The sequence below is a fragment of the Hyperolius riggenbachi genome, chromosome 6 (genome assembly GCF_040937935.1).
Source record: "Hyperolius riggenbachi isolate aHypRig1 chromosome 6, aHypRig1.pri, whole genome shotgun sequence".
In the NCBI taxonomy this organism is placed as follows: domain Eukaryota; kingdom Metazoa; phylum Chordata; class Amphibia; order Anura; family Hyperoliidae; genus Hyperolius; species Hyperolius riggenbachi.
The window spans coordinates 348,858,312-348,874,308 of record NC_090651.1 but is presented as its reverse complement, the minus strand read 5'-3'; the positions used below and the strand labels follow the sequence as shown (position 1 = coordinate 348,874,308).

Below are 15,997 nucleotides of genomic sequence, written 5' to 3'. Positions count from 1 at the left end.
TTGATGCAGGATTATATCAATTTGTATTCAAATATATGCAGCTTGAAAATGGACCAGTCGAATCTCACCTCCTCTTCATTTGATTGGTCCATTTTAATATATATTTGCATTAAAAAAATTCACGTTGTTGGCACAGGCAGATATCACAGCGCTCTCTCTCTCTCTCTCCACCTACAGGGTAATGACATTACATTGGTGGCCTATCAGACTGAGCTACGCCCTCGTGAGATCAAGACCTTTGAAATCGCTTTCCGGGAGGTGAGAGGCGGGGCTTCCGTGTAAATACGACAGTCACAGGAGGAACATTAGAGTGGTGCCGCGTCTCTGGTATAAAGTGTATCTGTTTTCTCCCACCAGACTCAGTGGAAGCGTCCGGACGGACAGCAGGCCACCCGCGAGCATCTGATGATGGCCCTGGCCGATCTGGACGAAATCCTCATCAGAGCATCGTACTCCACCGACATGTTATCCGCCAGCATCACCGGAGTGAGTATGGAGACCGCTGGCCCGTCGTACACCAGCCTGCCACAGGCCCTGGAGGTGGAGGAGTGTCGCTGCCCCCCGGGGTACAAAGGCCTATCCTGCCAGGTGAGTAGGACTACCATGACAAATGTGGTACGTGAGAAGTACCTGAACTAGTACATGGTACCAGGTGTACCACCAGCATGGCCACAGCTATCCTGGTACCATTCTAGTGAATCCCGGCCTGGTGTACCCAATCCTTACTTCAAAGTGAGGACCACGTTCCTTCCTCCAAGAGAATATGTGGCCTCTCTTCACAATCCACATTCAGCCTGACACCCCTACTGTGCAGTAAGCTCCTGATGACGCGGCCGCGCAGCTGCAGTGCTATTCATCTAGTTACACAAATAATTAGCAGGTCACAGGTAGCGAGGAACGGAGGGGGCTTCAGTGGCGGGACTTAATAGCTGCGGGGGGCTGGTAGAAGCCCCGAGTAAGTGACACTTTTTAGTTTGTTTGTTTTTGTAGCCCACAGAACGCCTTTAAGAGGAACTGCAGTGAAAATAACATAATGAAAAAAAGTGCTAAATTTTTACAATAATTATAAATGATTTAGTCAATGTTTGACCATCGTAAAATCTTTCCTCTCCTTGATTTACATTCAGAAATGTATCACATGTCGTGACGTCACGCACAGTAAAGTACTAGTATCTGGCCGCACTCCCCTAGTCGTATGTAAAGTGCACCGATCCAGTGACCAGAGCACCAGGTGGCAATAGACAATTTGTATAGCAGAAGGATCAGGAAGTGTGGATCTTGGACTCTACTCCCTCACGGACTCTTTATACAAGTTGGCCAGCAGGCATTTGATGGACTTTGGGTGTCTTTGACTACTGCAAGTTGCTGGTCCTTGTTGTACACAAAGTGCATTTATGGAAACTTTTTTGTATTAAAGAGCTTAAAGTTTTGCAACATATTACTGAGTATGGTGATGTCACGCACACAAGTAGAATGTGCCCGGCCACAGATGTGTGATCAAGGACGCGCACTGCTAGGCCAGCGCCTGCGCACTACTGAGGGACCTAGAAACCCGGGAGGAGTACAGAGCCAGGCTGCCCATAACTGTTTGTCATCTCTGATCACAGGGTGACATTTTCACTGCTGGCAGGTGACAGTTCGAAACAGCTGTTATTTCCCACAATGCAACAAGGCTCCCACAGTGTGATGTCAGTACCTAGATGCTGACATCACACTGTGGGAGGGATTTCACCACAATATCAGCCATACAGAGCCCCCTAATGATCCGTTTGTGAAAAGCTTAAGATTTCTCATGGAAAAGTATTAGCTACTGATTGGGATGAAGTTCAATCCTTGGTTACAGTTAAGAGTCCTCCTGCTGGCTTTTCTAATGTTTCCTTGTTGATAAAAAAAACAAATGGGAAACTGAAGGCAAATTCTGCCCCTGCTGCTGGGGGCTGGTGGGCCCCTTGCTTTCAGTGGGGAAAAATAGTGAGGAAATACATGGACATTCCAGCCTTTATCCCTACTACCTGCAGCCACTAGTCAGTGGGCACACTCCAGCCTCTACCCCTACTACCTGCAGCCACCAGTCAGTGGGCACACTCCAGCCTCTAGCCCTACTGTCTGAAGCCAATAGTGGACACACTCCAACCTCTACCCCTACTACCTGCAGCCACCAGTCAGTGGGCACACTCCAGCCTCTATCCCTACTACCTGCAGCCACTACTAGTCAGTGGGCACACTCCAGCCTCTACCCCTACTACCTGCAGCCACCAGTCAGTGGGCACACTCCAGCCTCTACCCCTACTACCTGCAGCCACCAGTCAGTGGGCACACTCCAGCCTCTACCCCTACTACCTGCAGCCACTAGGCAGTGGGCACACTCCAGCCTCTACCCCTACTACCTGCAACCACCAGTCAGTGGGCACACTCCAGCCTCTACCCCTACTACCTGCAGCCACTAGTCAGTGGGCACACTCCAGCCTCTACCCCTACTACCTGCAGCCACCAGTCAGTGGGCACACTCCAGCCTCTACCCCTACTACCTGCAGCCACTAGTCAGTGGGCACACTCCAGCCTCTACCCCTACTACCTGCAGCCACTAGTTAGTGGGCACACTCCAGCCTCTACCCCTACTACCTGCAGCCACTAGTCAGTGGGCACACTCCAGCCTCTACCCCTACTACCTGCAGCCACTAGTCAGTGGGCACACTCCAGCCTCTACCCCTACTACCTGCAGCCACCAGTCAGTGGGCACACTCCAGCCTCTACCCCTACTACCTGCAGCCACTAGTCAGTGGGCACACTCCAGCCTCTACCCCTACTACCTGCAGCCACTAGTCAGTGGGCACACTCCAGCCTCTACCCCTACTACCTGCAGCCACCAGTCAGTGGGCACACTCCAGCCTCTACCCCTACTACCTGCAGCCACTAGTCAGTGGGCACACTCCAGCCTCTACCCCTACTACCTGCAGCCACTAGTCAGTGGGCACACTCCAGCCTCTACCCCTACTACCTGCAGCCACTAGTCAGTGGGCACACTCCAGCCTCTATCCCTACTACCTGCAGCCACTACTAGTCAGTGAGCACACTCCAGCCTCTACCCCTCCTGTCTACAGCCACTAGTCAGTGGGCACACTCCAGCCTCTACCCCTACTACCTGCAGCCACTAGTCAGTGGGCACACTCCAGCCTCTACCCCTACTACCTGCAGCCACTACTAGTCAGTGGGCACACTCCAGCCTCTACCCCTCCTGTCTGCAGCCAATAGTGGACACACTCCAACCTCTACCCTTCCTGTCTGCAGCCACTAGTGGGCATACTGCCCTGCCGATGTGGACCTCCCCCCCCCCCCCCCCCTTTCCACTAGTCATGTTGTGTATGTTTATTATGTGCTCCTGCCAGCTGTGAGGACACATTGTAAGATATTTCTTTTGTCTTCTTGCCCTGTCCTGAGGGTGGCGCTATACCCTGCTGGTAACCTCTCTCTCTCTGCATGGCAGGACTGCGCCCCTGGATACACTCGTACAGGAGGCGGTCTGTACCTTGGACACTGTGAGCCCTGTGACTGCAATGGGCACTCGGAGACATGTCACCCTGAGACCGGAGCTTGTGCGGTGAGTGTGTCATGTGCGGTCTTTTAGCAATGTCCAGTCTCAGGACTAATGCCTGTTAATGTTTTGTGTTGCATTGGTTGAGAGGTTTTTTACATTTTTGAAGCAATTTAGTGCATTTCGTTGCCAGTAATCTCACTTCCTAATGGCATTCAGCGCCGGTGGTGGGCTGAGCTATTATATTTGCAGGGAGGAGAAAGTTAAAGGACTACACTCAATACAAATTTTACGATTTAAAAGGCATGTAAGCACATCAAAATTACATACATTTCTTCCAAAGTAAAATGCACAAAAATTACTTTTTTGCTATTCTCTCACAGACAGATCTGAGAGGTTTTGACTAGTCCATCTCCTCATGGAAGATTCTCAAAGAAGTTTTTATTCTTTACACATGCCTTTCCTTAGATATAAAGATGTTGTTCGGCCTCGCCACTCGCTGCACGATATACTGGCAGGTGGACTGAGCAGCTGCTGTTCAGTTGAAAATAAAAAAAAAACCTGTGAATCCCCCATGAGGTGATGGACTAGTCCAAAACCTGTCAGAGTTATACTGTTTACTGTAAATTACAGCGACATAGGGGAAAAATAATAGTGGGAGGAGCCAATATAGAGATTTGCAGAGATTTTCAGCCTCTTCTGTTGACTAATCTGGTGTTTTCTGCCCCTCAGAACTGCTTACATAACACAGCCGGAGAGTTCTGTGATAAGTGTGCCCCTGGTTTCTATGGCGATGCCACAGCCGGGACTCCGGAAGATTGCCAGCCTTGCGCATGTCCGCTGACAGATCCTGAGAACCAGTAAGTGTCTCCCTCTATAGGACATACGGTGCAGTAGGAACCTGAAGCATTGTGGAATATTGGAGTGGAACACTTCTTAGCAGTGGCTCCCCACATGCTACTAATGGGGGGGAGGGGGGGTCTGGCATTATAGGCCACACCTTCTCCAGTAGAGCACAGCAGAAGAGAGGGTGTATGGCACTTCAAGCCACACCTTCTGGTAGGTACTTTTTATAAGTAGCCTTTGTTATTTATGGTTGTTGGAGGGAGGGCCGAGCAGGCAGCCTTTCTCTGGAATTCCTGGAGCTCAGCTATAACCGTATCGGCAGCATGATGACTTCAACAGGAATTATTATTATTCTTTTGTATTTGTATAGCGCTTGCATCATCCACAGTGCTTTACAGTGTGCAGTCTTATCTCTAACTGTCCTTCAGAGGAGCTCACAATCTAATGCTATCATATTCGTAGTCTAATGCCGTAAAATTATTATTATGTATTTATATAGCACTGACATCTTCTGCAGCACTTTACAGAGTACATAGTCATGTCACTGACTGTCCTCAGAGGAGCTCACATTCTTATCCCACTAAAGTCTATTGTCCTACCATATTATTATTATGTATTTATATACCACTGACATCTTCTGCAGTCCTTTACAGAGTAAATAGTCATGTCACTGACTGTCCTCAGAGGAGCTCACAGTCTAATTCTTCCATAGTCATAATCTAATGTCCTGTCATATTATTGTTATGTATTTATATAGCACTGACATCTTCTTGCAGCACTGCACAGAGTACACAGTCATATCACTAAACTATCCCTCAGAGGGACCCACAATCATAGTCATATGTCCATTGTAGTCTAGGTCCAATTTTAGGGGGAAGCCAATTAACTTATCTGTATGTTTTTTGGGATGTGTGAGGAAACCAGAGTGTCCGGAGGAAACCAGCACAGGCACGGGGAGAACATACTATCTCCTTGCAGGGATGTTCTCTGTTAACAGCTCGGTAACAATGTCCTGTTATTTCAGGTTTTCTAAGACATGTGAGACGATGGGCACAGGCGCGTACCGCTGCACAGCCTGCCCTCCAGGCTACATGGGCCAGTACTGCGAGAGGTACGTACCGGCGGAGTTTTCTGTCCTGATTCTGGGTGGATTATAGCATATGTGGGGTTTTTGTTTACTGTCTGTGTCTATATTATGGTCAGTGTCCTCACCCTTTCTGCTCTTGTCTGTCAGTGGTCACAGACAGAATTAAACACCTTGGCTATCTACTCCTTTCCTCTCACAGCTGAAATAAATGTTTGTTGTGGTAATGCAGTTGTCACAAGTGATTGTTATATAAGCCTGGCTGGCTTTGGTGACCTATATATGTGCCCATGTTATACACCAATGCCTGATTTTGGGCCGGTCACATGACCTCATTCCAGACACACCTTTACAACATCCTGGACTGAATAACCGTTTCCAGATGGTAAAGCAGTGCGAGGCCAGTTATTGATGGACATCGTCTTCCAAGATCACTCAGAGGAACTAATGAAGTGCAAAGAAACCGCCATACACCAATATGTGCAGATAATGCAATCCATACATGCAGATGTCTCTGGGTATATCCTCCAGGGGCGTAACTAGAGGGGAGCAACCCGTGCGGCTGAAGAGGACCCAGATGTGTGGTGGGACCCAACTACTAACCTTTCCCTTCCTCTGATACTTCAGATCAGGTGTTTTGTGGCTACACATGTTATGGGTGTGGAGATCATTATGGCCACACTTGTTTTTATGGCCCTCGTGAGATGGGTCCCCAGGCTGTGAGGGTCACCAAGATGAGGCAAGGGAAGGGTTGTGAACATTGAGAGGCCCTATCTAAGTTTTCCTGGGTGGCCCCAGTGGCGTAACAATAGGGGCTGCAGCCCCTGCACCCCTCTGGGGCCCGCCCAGGGCCATTGTGGGGGGCAGGAGGGGTCGCAGCATGAGGAGAGAGCATGGCCACCCACATTGGCGGGGAGGGGCGGGGCACTCCCCTCCCTCACCTCAGGCTCTGCCCTCAGCGCTCCCCCTCAGGCATTCAATAGGTGGCAGCAACAACGGCGTCAGGCAGGAACACAGGCATACCTCTACGCGTTCCACTGCAGGGGGACCCCGTGATTTCTAATTACGCCCCTGGGGGGGGCCCCATGATTTGTAGTTACGCCCCGCCTCCATTTTATTAGAACTGAGAAAGTTGTTCTGTGAGAGTGATGGAATGTATCTCACAACACAAAATCCTACAAGAAGATCATGTTCGGCCCATGCCTTGAGGTGGCCATACATGATTCAATTCCCTATTTAATAAGAGGGGACCGTGAGGAGAACAGGGAGGCTCTATAGGTATAGGACCCAGAGCCTTCCCTCTCCTTAGGGATCTGTTTTTTGTTTTTATAAGTGTTGCTTTAGGCCAGGGGTCTCAAACTCGCGGCCCGCGGGCCATTTGCGGCCCTCGATACAATATTTTGTGGCCCCAGTGCCCCAGAGCTTGTAGGGGCCCCCAGTGGCTACAAGAGAAAAAAAAAATTTTCAAATCGGCCTTATAGTTTTTGAGAAAATCGATTTTAAAGTTGCAAAGGAAAAAAATACACATTTAAAAACCCGCCGACTTTAATGGTTAATAGCAAATCCACCTTAAATGCTAGAAACCCTAAATTTGCAGGATATGTTAAGGAGATCATTAGGAATAAGAGGAAAAAACTATTTTTCAAAAAGACCTTATAGTTTTTGAGAAAATCGATTTTAAAGTTTCTAAGGAAAATAGTATACTTTTAAATGCGGTAAATGTCACTTTTAGTAGCAAGCCTAACGGTAGTGTAATTTTACATGTATCAAAAGAAAGAGCAATGCATTTCCTGACAGGGTTTCCAGGGGGTCCATACGCAGCCGCAGCGCTTTGGCCAGGGATCGCTATACAGCCGCAATATGGCTGTATGAAGATTCCTGGCATTTTTTCCTATTTTCCGAGCCGCCGCGATTGACGTCAGGAGGGGCAGAGCTGAAGCTGAAAGCTCTGCCCCTTCCAGGAAATGCCGGCGGATTGCCCCCCGGGGCGATTTGGGGGCTCTGCAGCCCTCATTTTACGGCGGGGACACGTGAACTCCCTTATGCGGCCCAGCCTCATCCTGACTTTGCCTCCTGCGGCCCCCGGGTAAATTGAGTTTGAGACCCCTGCTTTAGGCTCATGTGGAAATGCATTTTGAATAATTTTTTAAGGCAGATTTGTGCATTGCAAAGCATTATGGGAAAAGATGCTAATGTGTGAATTGTCTACATGATGATTACCAGACTTGCACCAGATTAGCATGTGATAAAACCTAGTGTGACAGCTTGTTCCATCCTCCATTTGTTCTCTGCTTTCTCTTGATAGGTGTGCCCCAGGATACATGGGTAACCCCAACATCCGAGGCCAGAAATGCCAGCTTCCCGACGGTAAGACTCCGTTTTTTCCGTTCCCTGATCCTCTTACTAGTAACACATGCCATGCCTGTTAGAGGGTCACTAGAGGGCGATCACAAGCATTCTGTGTCAGCAGGACATGCCAGGCCCAGGAAAGGGTCACTAGATGGCGATCACAAGCTCTTCTGTGCCAGCAGGACATGCCAGGCCAGGGAGAGGGTCACTAGAGGGCAATCACAAGCTTGTCTGTGCCAGCAGGACATGCCAAGCTAGGTTGAGGGTCTTTATAGGGCGATCACAAGCTCTCTGTACCAGCAGGACATGCCAGGTGAAAGGTCACCGGAGGGTGATCACAAGCCCTTCTGTGCCAGCAGAACATGCCAGGGAGGTCACTAGAGGGCGATCACAAGCTCTTCTGTGCCAGCAGGACATGCCAGGCCAGGTAGAAGGTCACTATGCGGCGATCATAAGCTCTTCTGTGCCAGCAGAACATGCTAAGCCAGGGAGAGGGTCACTAGAGGGCAATCAGAAGCTTGTCTGTGCCAGCAGGACATGCCAAGCTAGGTTGAGGGTCTTTATAGGGCGATCACAAGCTCCTCTGTACCAGCAGGACATGGCAGGTGAAAGGTCACCGGAGGGTGATCACAAGCCCTTCTGTTCCAGCAGGACATGCCAGGGAGGTCACTAGAGGGCGATCACAAGCTCTTCTGTGCCAGCAGGACATGCCAGGCCAGGGAGAAGGTCACTAGAGGGCGATCAAAAGCTTATCTTAGGCCTGGTGCACACCAAAACCCGCTAGCAGATGCGCAAAATGCTAGCAGATTTTGAAACGCTTTTTCTTATTTTTCTGTAGCGTTTCACCTAGCATTTTGCGGTTTTGGGTAGCGGTTTTTGTGTAGCAGTGTTCATATATTGTTACAGTAAAGCTGTTACTGAACATCTTCTGTAACAAAAACGACTGCAAAACCGCTCTGAACTGGCGTGTTTCAAAGTGGTTTGCGTATTTCCTATACTTTACATTGGAGGCAGAAACGCCTCCGCAATCCAAAAAATGCCTCACCCCGGGAGTATGCGTTTAAGCAAGACGCCTCCAGCTCTGGTGTGACCCACCCCATTGAAATACATTACCCTAGCGTATCCGCAGCCGCAATCGGCTGCAAAAACGCTTGAAAACCAGCTCGGTGTGCCCCAGCCCTAACTGCCACAAATGCATTTTTATCCACAAAGATATTACAGCTATGTGTGATAATTTGGCATTTTTTCCAACTTCTCAGTGGCATGGAAGATGTCTTTGGGTCTACTTTGGGTTAGTAGATGCTAGGCTTTCTGAATTTAAGGCATCTGCTTGTCTGTGGCCATCCATACTGTCCTTTTGTCTTCCCATTATTGTGCAAAGGGTGACATTTTATTTCTCCCTCTTCAGACCAAAGAACTACCTTTACTGTCCATATCTACCCCGAGAAGAAGACCACTGCAGCAGGCAGTGAGGTGACTCTGCGATGCCAGGGAAGTGGTGATCCACCTCACTACTACTTCTGGACTCGAGAAGACGGCCGACCTCTTCCCGGACACAGTCAACTGATAGAGAGAGGTAAGAATGTGGAGCTGGTGACCAGCAGACTATGGTGCATGTGTGAGGTCACACGTGACCAGGCAAGGGCAATATGTGCATGTTTGGAGAACATCCTCCATGCAGTTCCAGGATGTGGCATGTCTTCAAGGCAGTCCTGAGACACTTGATGGATGTTTCTATCCCAGCTTTTTACATGTATGATGTTATATAAATAAGACAAAGACAAGACAAATAACATTTATATTGCGCTTTTCTCCTTGCGGACTCAAAGCGCCAGAGCAGAGCAGGAACCACTAGGGCGCGCTCTATTGGCAGTAGCAGTGTAAGGGAGACTTGCCAAAGGTCTCCTACTGAATTAGTGCTGGCTTACTGAACAGGCAGAGCCGAGATTTGAACCCTGGTCTCCTGTGTCAGAGGCAGAGCCCTTAACCATTACACCATCAGCCAACTGCCAAATAGTGTTAAACGTTACGGTGACTGACCTTACAATGGCTCAGGTTTACATATAGGCCACAAAGAAATGATCACCATCTCTAGAGAATCATTACTAGAGGTGTTCCTAGGAGTTTGCTTAATGTCACTCCTCCAACAGCGACAACCAAAAATTCAAAAAGATTGTTGAAAAGATGTGGCGGATGATAAACCTACAAGTCATCCAAGCACACTGGAAATAATGTTAGCTGTAGTCTCTACTCTTTAAGAACTTCCTGTGTGTTCTGTTTTTTTACATTACATACATACAAGAGGTCGCTCTTCACATTCAACAATTGGCTAGAAAAATTGGCTTGAACGATTTTATGGTAAAAGCTGCAGTGGACACAATGAATGGTGTGATACAAGTGGACTCCCAGCCGTATTTTGATCAGTTGAAGAAGCCTATGCAGTGATGTGTGCATGTAGGCCAAGAGGATGAATGATTTTTGTAAATACGTTTCACACATCCAGTCCAGTTTTTATTTTAGACACACTTGTATGTTGCTGTTGTTGGTAAGTGGAACTGGATACCCAAATGTATAAAATACTTAAAATCTGTTTTAAAAGGCAAGTGCTAGATCTTACCTTAATGAATACACTCACTGGAAAATTGAAACGTTTATTCAAAAAGCGCAGACTGGACAACGTTTCGTGGAGCACTCCTAGCTCTGCTACGCCACAAAGAGCACTTGACCTGAAGAAACAGTTTTGGGACCACGAAACACGTTGTACAGTCTGTGCTTTTTGATTAAACATTTCAATTCTCGAATGAGTGTATCCAGTAAGATCTAACACTGGCCCTTTTTAAACAGTTTTTTTTTGTCCATTTGGGCGGCTCTATCCAGTTCCTCAGTAGTTATACCCCTGTTGGGGTTTTAGGTTTTTGATGGGCATGCTTGTGCATAAAATTACCAGAGATGCATTTTAGGTGCGCAGTGTGTGTGCGTGTCCTCTTCATCTGGGTTTAGAGTAACTTTTGTTCTCGTGTTTCAGGAGAGAGATTGCGCTTCCCCAGCATTCAGCCTTCTGATTCCGGCGTTTATATTTGTACTTGTCGCAACAACCAGTTTGCCAACGTCAGCCGTGCAGAGATCATTGTGCAGAGTGAGTATTGTTCTGATGATCGCTGAGTGTGATGATTGTGATGTCACTGAGCGGTTCCTCTCTCTATACTGTGAATCTGGGAGATGGCTGTTATATCCGAAGAGTAACGCCATTTTCTGTAATACTTTATAGACTACAACACACTGTATACACACATACCACACACTGTACATACATACCCTGTATACACATGCACACCTTATACACATGCCACATGTGGGACAAACAAAACACATGCCAGCGCAGGCGGAGTGCATTCTGGGACAAATAAGACGTCAGCACAGAGGGCGGAGTCTGTTTTGAGAGGGATGTAATTTGTGGATCACAGTGTGTGTCACATGAGGTGTAACATTGCTCCCCCCCCCCTGCATGCAGCATACAGTATGTGTTCTATATGAGGTCTGTGCTGGGAATGCTGTCTGCAGTAACTAATGCATTGCTTTATTTATGCTGCCGTCTCCGGGACTGTCCTGCGTCTGCAGAGCACTGAGGTTGGTAGTGATGTCATTCTGTGATAGGGCTTGTGGTGGGGTTATTATGTGGGGCTTATAGTAGGGTCAGCATGTGGGGCTTATTGTGAGGTCATTATGTGGGGCTTATAGTAGGGTCATTATATGGGGTTTATAGTAGGGTCATCATGTGGGGCTTATAGTAGGGTCATTATGTGGGGCTTACAGTAGGGTCATTATGTGGGGCTTATGGTAGGGTCATCATGTGGGGCTTATAGTAGGGTCATTATGTGGGGCTTATAGTAGGGCCATTATGTGGGGCTTATAGTAGATCATTATGTGGGGCCATTATGTGCGTCTCATAGTGAGGTCATTATGTGCGTCTCATAGTGAGGTCATTATGTGTGTCTCATAGTGAGGTCATTATGTGCGTCTAACAGTGGGTACATTAAGTGGGGCTCATAGTGGGGTCATTGTGTGGGTTTCATATTGGAATGAGAGCTGAGAGTATAGGATGGTGGGGTGGAGGACAGGGGGAAGGTGACATAAGAGTAAAGCTGATGAGTGTGAGGGTTAGACTTGGTTTCTGGTTAAGGTAAAGGGGACATTTTTAAATGTAGATATTTGAGATGTGGAATAACAGACCATGTCATTATGTGTCTCAGCCACACCCAGCAGACCAATCACAGTCACTGTGGAAGAGCAGCGAGTGCAGAGTGTCCGCCAAGGCTCTGATGTCACCTTCATATGTACTGCAAAGAGCGTGGTGAGTGTCATGTTACCTTCATATGTATTGCAAAGAGCGTGGTGAGTGTCATGTGACCTTCATATGTATTGCAAAGAGTGTGGTGAGTGTCATGTGATCTTCATATGTACTGCAGAGTGTGGTGAGTATCATGTGACCTTCATATGTACCACAAAGAGCATGGCAAGTGTCGTGTGACTTTCATATGTACCGCAAAGGGCATAGTGAGTGTCATGTGACCTTTGAATGTACCGCAGAGCATGGTGAGTGTCATGTGACCTTCATGTATGTACCGCAGAGCATGGAGAGTGTCATGTGACCTTCATATGTACTGCAGATTGTGGTGAGTGTCATGTTTGTTCTCTGTCATTCCATAAAGACCCAATAAATCCATTTTGAGTGGCGTTTGTCTTTGAGGATTGGCAGCTCAGTTTGGTCTCATGATTGATGTTTCCTTCTCTCCCCTCCCCCAGTCTCCGGCATACACCCTGGTCTGGACGCGGCAGCATAATGGGAAGCTGCCAGAGAGGGCAATGGACTTCAACGGCATCCTGACTATCCGCAATGCTCTGCCGGAGGACGCTGGAGTGTACATCTGCACTGGCTCCAACATGTTTGACATGGACGAGGGCAATGCCACGCTCTACGTTCAAGGTTGGTGAAAGAGTCACCGTTACACCCCTCCATCCCCCACCCCACTTGCATGGTGCTTAATCTCCACCTTAGCGCTTGCACTTCCAGTAACCTCCTGTGCTGCTCCTCCCTTGCCTTCCTGGCTATGGGCATTGGCCATCGTGGCACATACCAATCTGGACTGTCTTGATCTTGTTCCGTAACACCAAAGATGTTTCTGCATTGCATGCTGGAATCACCTTTTTCCATGGCTTCTCTGTCTGCACTCTTTCTAAGTCATTTAATCTGGACTCTTTAGTAATGTGATTGGACGCTTATGCTGCCTGGGCCCGCCCACACTGCAAAAATCACATGATGAGAAATGACAGATTGAAACGGATTTTGCTTCCGTATTCCTGGCCTCATCCACATTTCATTGCTTTGCCTGCAGCTGCTGAATCCACCACCACACCCCCCTCTCCACCCGCCACCCTCATCAAATGCCTGCTGTTCCTTTTATTTCCGACAAATACAATGTTTTTGTTTCTTTTCCTATAAATCTGGGTAAAACAGTTCTCTGTGTGCTGAGTGGCAGATTCAACTGCTCAATACACAGCATCATGTGATCACTCCTCATGGGCAAGACATTTGGCTGTAAGATTCTGGAATCAATCCAATTTAGGGGGAGAAGCAGCCGGCCCTAGAGGATCTGGACACTGGGCTGCAGCGAGTAGAAGGTGCAGAGATAGGTGGTAGCTGTAAATGATATATGCATTGGTTCCTGGGCTAAGGAATGCCCTCAGCGCCATACACATTACTGTGTTTATAATCTCTCTTGTTGTTCATTGGATGGCAGACCACTCCTAATGCAGTCTACTCCTCCCCCCAGGTCTGCATCACCCTGCATAGTGGGGGTTGCAGCTTTCAGTTAGTTTATAGCCCATACAGCAAGTCCTCCTCCACGTAGAGAAATAGAAAATTGCAGTATCACCAGTCAGGCACATTACAAAGCACAGAGATGTGATATACATTGCCGGGGCTGGTAATTTGTGTCTCATGAATCTGGATAAGGCATTATCACACTTTACAGAAATCGGGGGAGGGGCACTTTTTGGAGTTCAGTTCTCAAGCCTTGTCATAGCACTGACCTCTGGCCTCCTCTGTGTGCCCAGGGCTAAACAGATTACATACATAGTTACATAGTTATTTGGGTTGAAAAAAGACATACGTCCATCGAGTTCAACCAGAAAATAAAGTACAACACTAGCCTGCTCCCTCACATATCCCTGTTGATCCAGAGGAAGGTGGAAAACCCTTACAAGGCATGGTCCAATTATCCCCAAGAGGGAAAAAAATCCTTCCTGACTCCAGGTGGCAATCAGATAAAATCCCTGGATCAACACCACCGGAAATGACTTAGTAATTATAGCCATGGATGTCTTTCAACGCAAGAAAAGCTTCTAATCCCCTCCTTAAACGCAGATATAGAATTTGCCAACTACTTCCTGTGGCAAAACAGAGATCTGCTTAAACCATTAGCAGCTTCAAAGGAATTATCTCGTTTGAGAGAGTGCACTGCTTTAAACCTCAGCCGGCAAAACGTGGTGTGCTGTAAATTCTTGGAATGCTTTGCCGTCTCTCTGCTACCAGAATATAGAGAAACTGAAAGCAGAAGTCCTCTGTTATTGTCTCACACCGCCCCCTATTGACAAGTGGCCATACATACACATTAGTACTAATTAGCAGCAAGGAAATGTAACATAAGAAATAAAAACAAATGTGCTCAAATAAATTGGCCTGGAGCACCTGCAAGCCTCTAAAGAAAATGGCTGCTAAAGGGTTAAACATTGTGTCTCACCTCACTGCAGAGGACAATTGTTTTCAGTTACACCGATCTCCCATTGAGATGAGATAGAGCAACTGATGAGAGGGGAGCAGTAAGATGCAGCCATGAAGCAGATCCCTGTAATGTGAATAGCTAAAGCGGTGCCAGTCAACTATAATGTATCATGTGAATGCATGTTATAATTTATTTACAATAAACTGACACACACACAGAAACGTTATATTCCTGCAGCGTCAGCACAATTCATCCATATGTATTCACAGCAGTAGAGCAGTTTGCTGGCAGATATAGAGGTTATATAGTATAGCAGCGATGGCTAATCTTGGCACTCGAGCTGTGGTGGAACTACAAGTCCCATGAGGCATTGCAGCTACAAGTCCCATGAAGCATTGCAATACTCTGACAGCTCTAAGCATACCTCGGGGAGGCAGAGGCATGATGTGATTTGTAGTTTTGTCACAGCTGGAGTGCCAAGGTTAGCCATCACAGTTATATGGGATGTCCAGAGTCTCTCACACTCCGAGTGGGGAAACAAACCTGCACCCAAACCATATTTCTGTGTGACAAGGTCCTCTACAAAGCAAACTAGGCCACGCCTGGGGCCTGTGAGGGTCCACGGGTGTGGTTGCTGCCCCTTCCAGTCTGCCTCCCTCTTTTCGTTCCTTACCACAAGGATGAGTGGCCAGCAGGGGGAGTTTACTCTTGTATCCCATTGGTTAGATAGATGATGACACAGAGATGTACGCTCTGCCCCCGCTATGATATTCTGCCCAGGCATCATGTCAGCGTCTCTCCTGTGTGTTCCGTGTTCTTTGTCTGAACCCTCCAGCCATAACTCAGGGCTGGTTCCTCCTCTGTCTGACCTGGTGTGGGTCTCCTGTACTTTCATAGCTCTACATTCTCAGGAATCTTGTCACGTAGCCTGGAGATAGCCCAGATAGAGCATGGCCTGCTGGACATGGAGACCTACTGAGCTTCAGTGTAGGAAAGCAGCCTTTGTGTTCTATGGAAAAGTTCAGATAGCCGGTATTACGGAGAGAAGGAAGATTCAGTGCATTGTGTCCAATACTACGTGCAAGGAGGAACAAATAGAAGAAGAACTGATGAGATGAAGTTAGGATTATGAGACATGGGTGTCATGTTGTTCATATTGGTTTATGGTCATGAGACCTGGCCTGTGCCACATATATCATGCATTAGGGTCATGAGACATGACCTGTGCCAAATATGGCATGCATTAGGGTCATACGCCATGACCTGTGTCAGGTTGTAGGCCGTGTGTTGGGGCATGAAACGGCCTGTGTCAGGTTGTACGGTTCGGTTAGAGTGTTTCAGACATGGCCTGTAACATGTTGTAAGGTGCAGGTTTAGGGTTATATAACATGGCCTGTTTCACAT

The 15,997-nt window shown here is 47.7% G+C and overlaps 1 protein-coding gene across 5 annotated transcripts in view; it reads left to right on the top strand.

Moving 5' to 3' along the window:
* The window catches only part of HSPG2 (heparan sulfate proteoglycan 2), a 277,578-nt gene that overhangs the window by 167,886 nt on the left and 93,695 nt on the right, over positions 1-15,997 (top strand). For all 5 annotated transcript variants that reach the window (XM_068241592.1, XM_068241590.1, XM_068241589.1 and 2 more), the window contains 10 exons: positions 178-258; positions 358-588; positions 3,485-3,598; positions 4,265-4,392; positions 5,403-5,489; positions 7,768-7,829; positions 9,220-9,387; positions 10,837-10,947; positions 12,062-12,162; positions 12,615-12,795. In XM_068241592.1, coding sequence (XP_068097693.1) covers positions 178-258; positions 358-588; positions 3,485-3,598; positions 4,265-4,392; positions 5,403-5,489; positions 7,768-7,829; positions 9,220-9,387; positions 10,837-10,947; positions 12,062-12,162; positions 12,615-12,795 — 1,264 coding nt within the window. The remainder of the gene's footprint in view (positions 1-177; positions 259-357; positions 589-3,484; positions 3,599-4,264; positions 4,393-5,402; positions 5,490-7,767; positions 7,830-9,219; positions 9,388-10,836; positions 10,948-12,061; positions 12,163-12,614; positions 12,796-15,997) is intronic.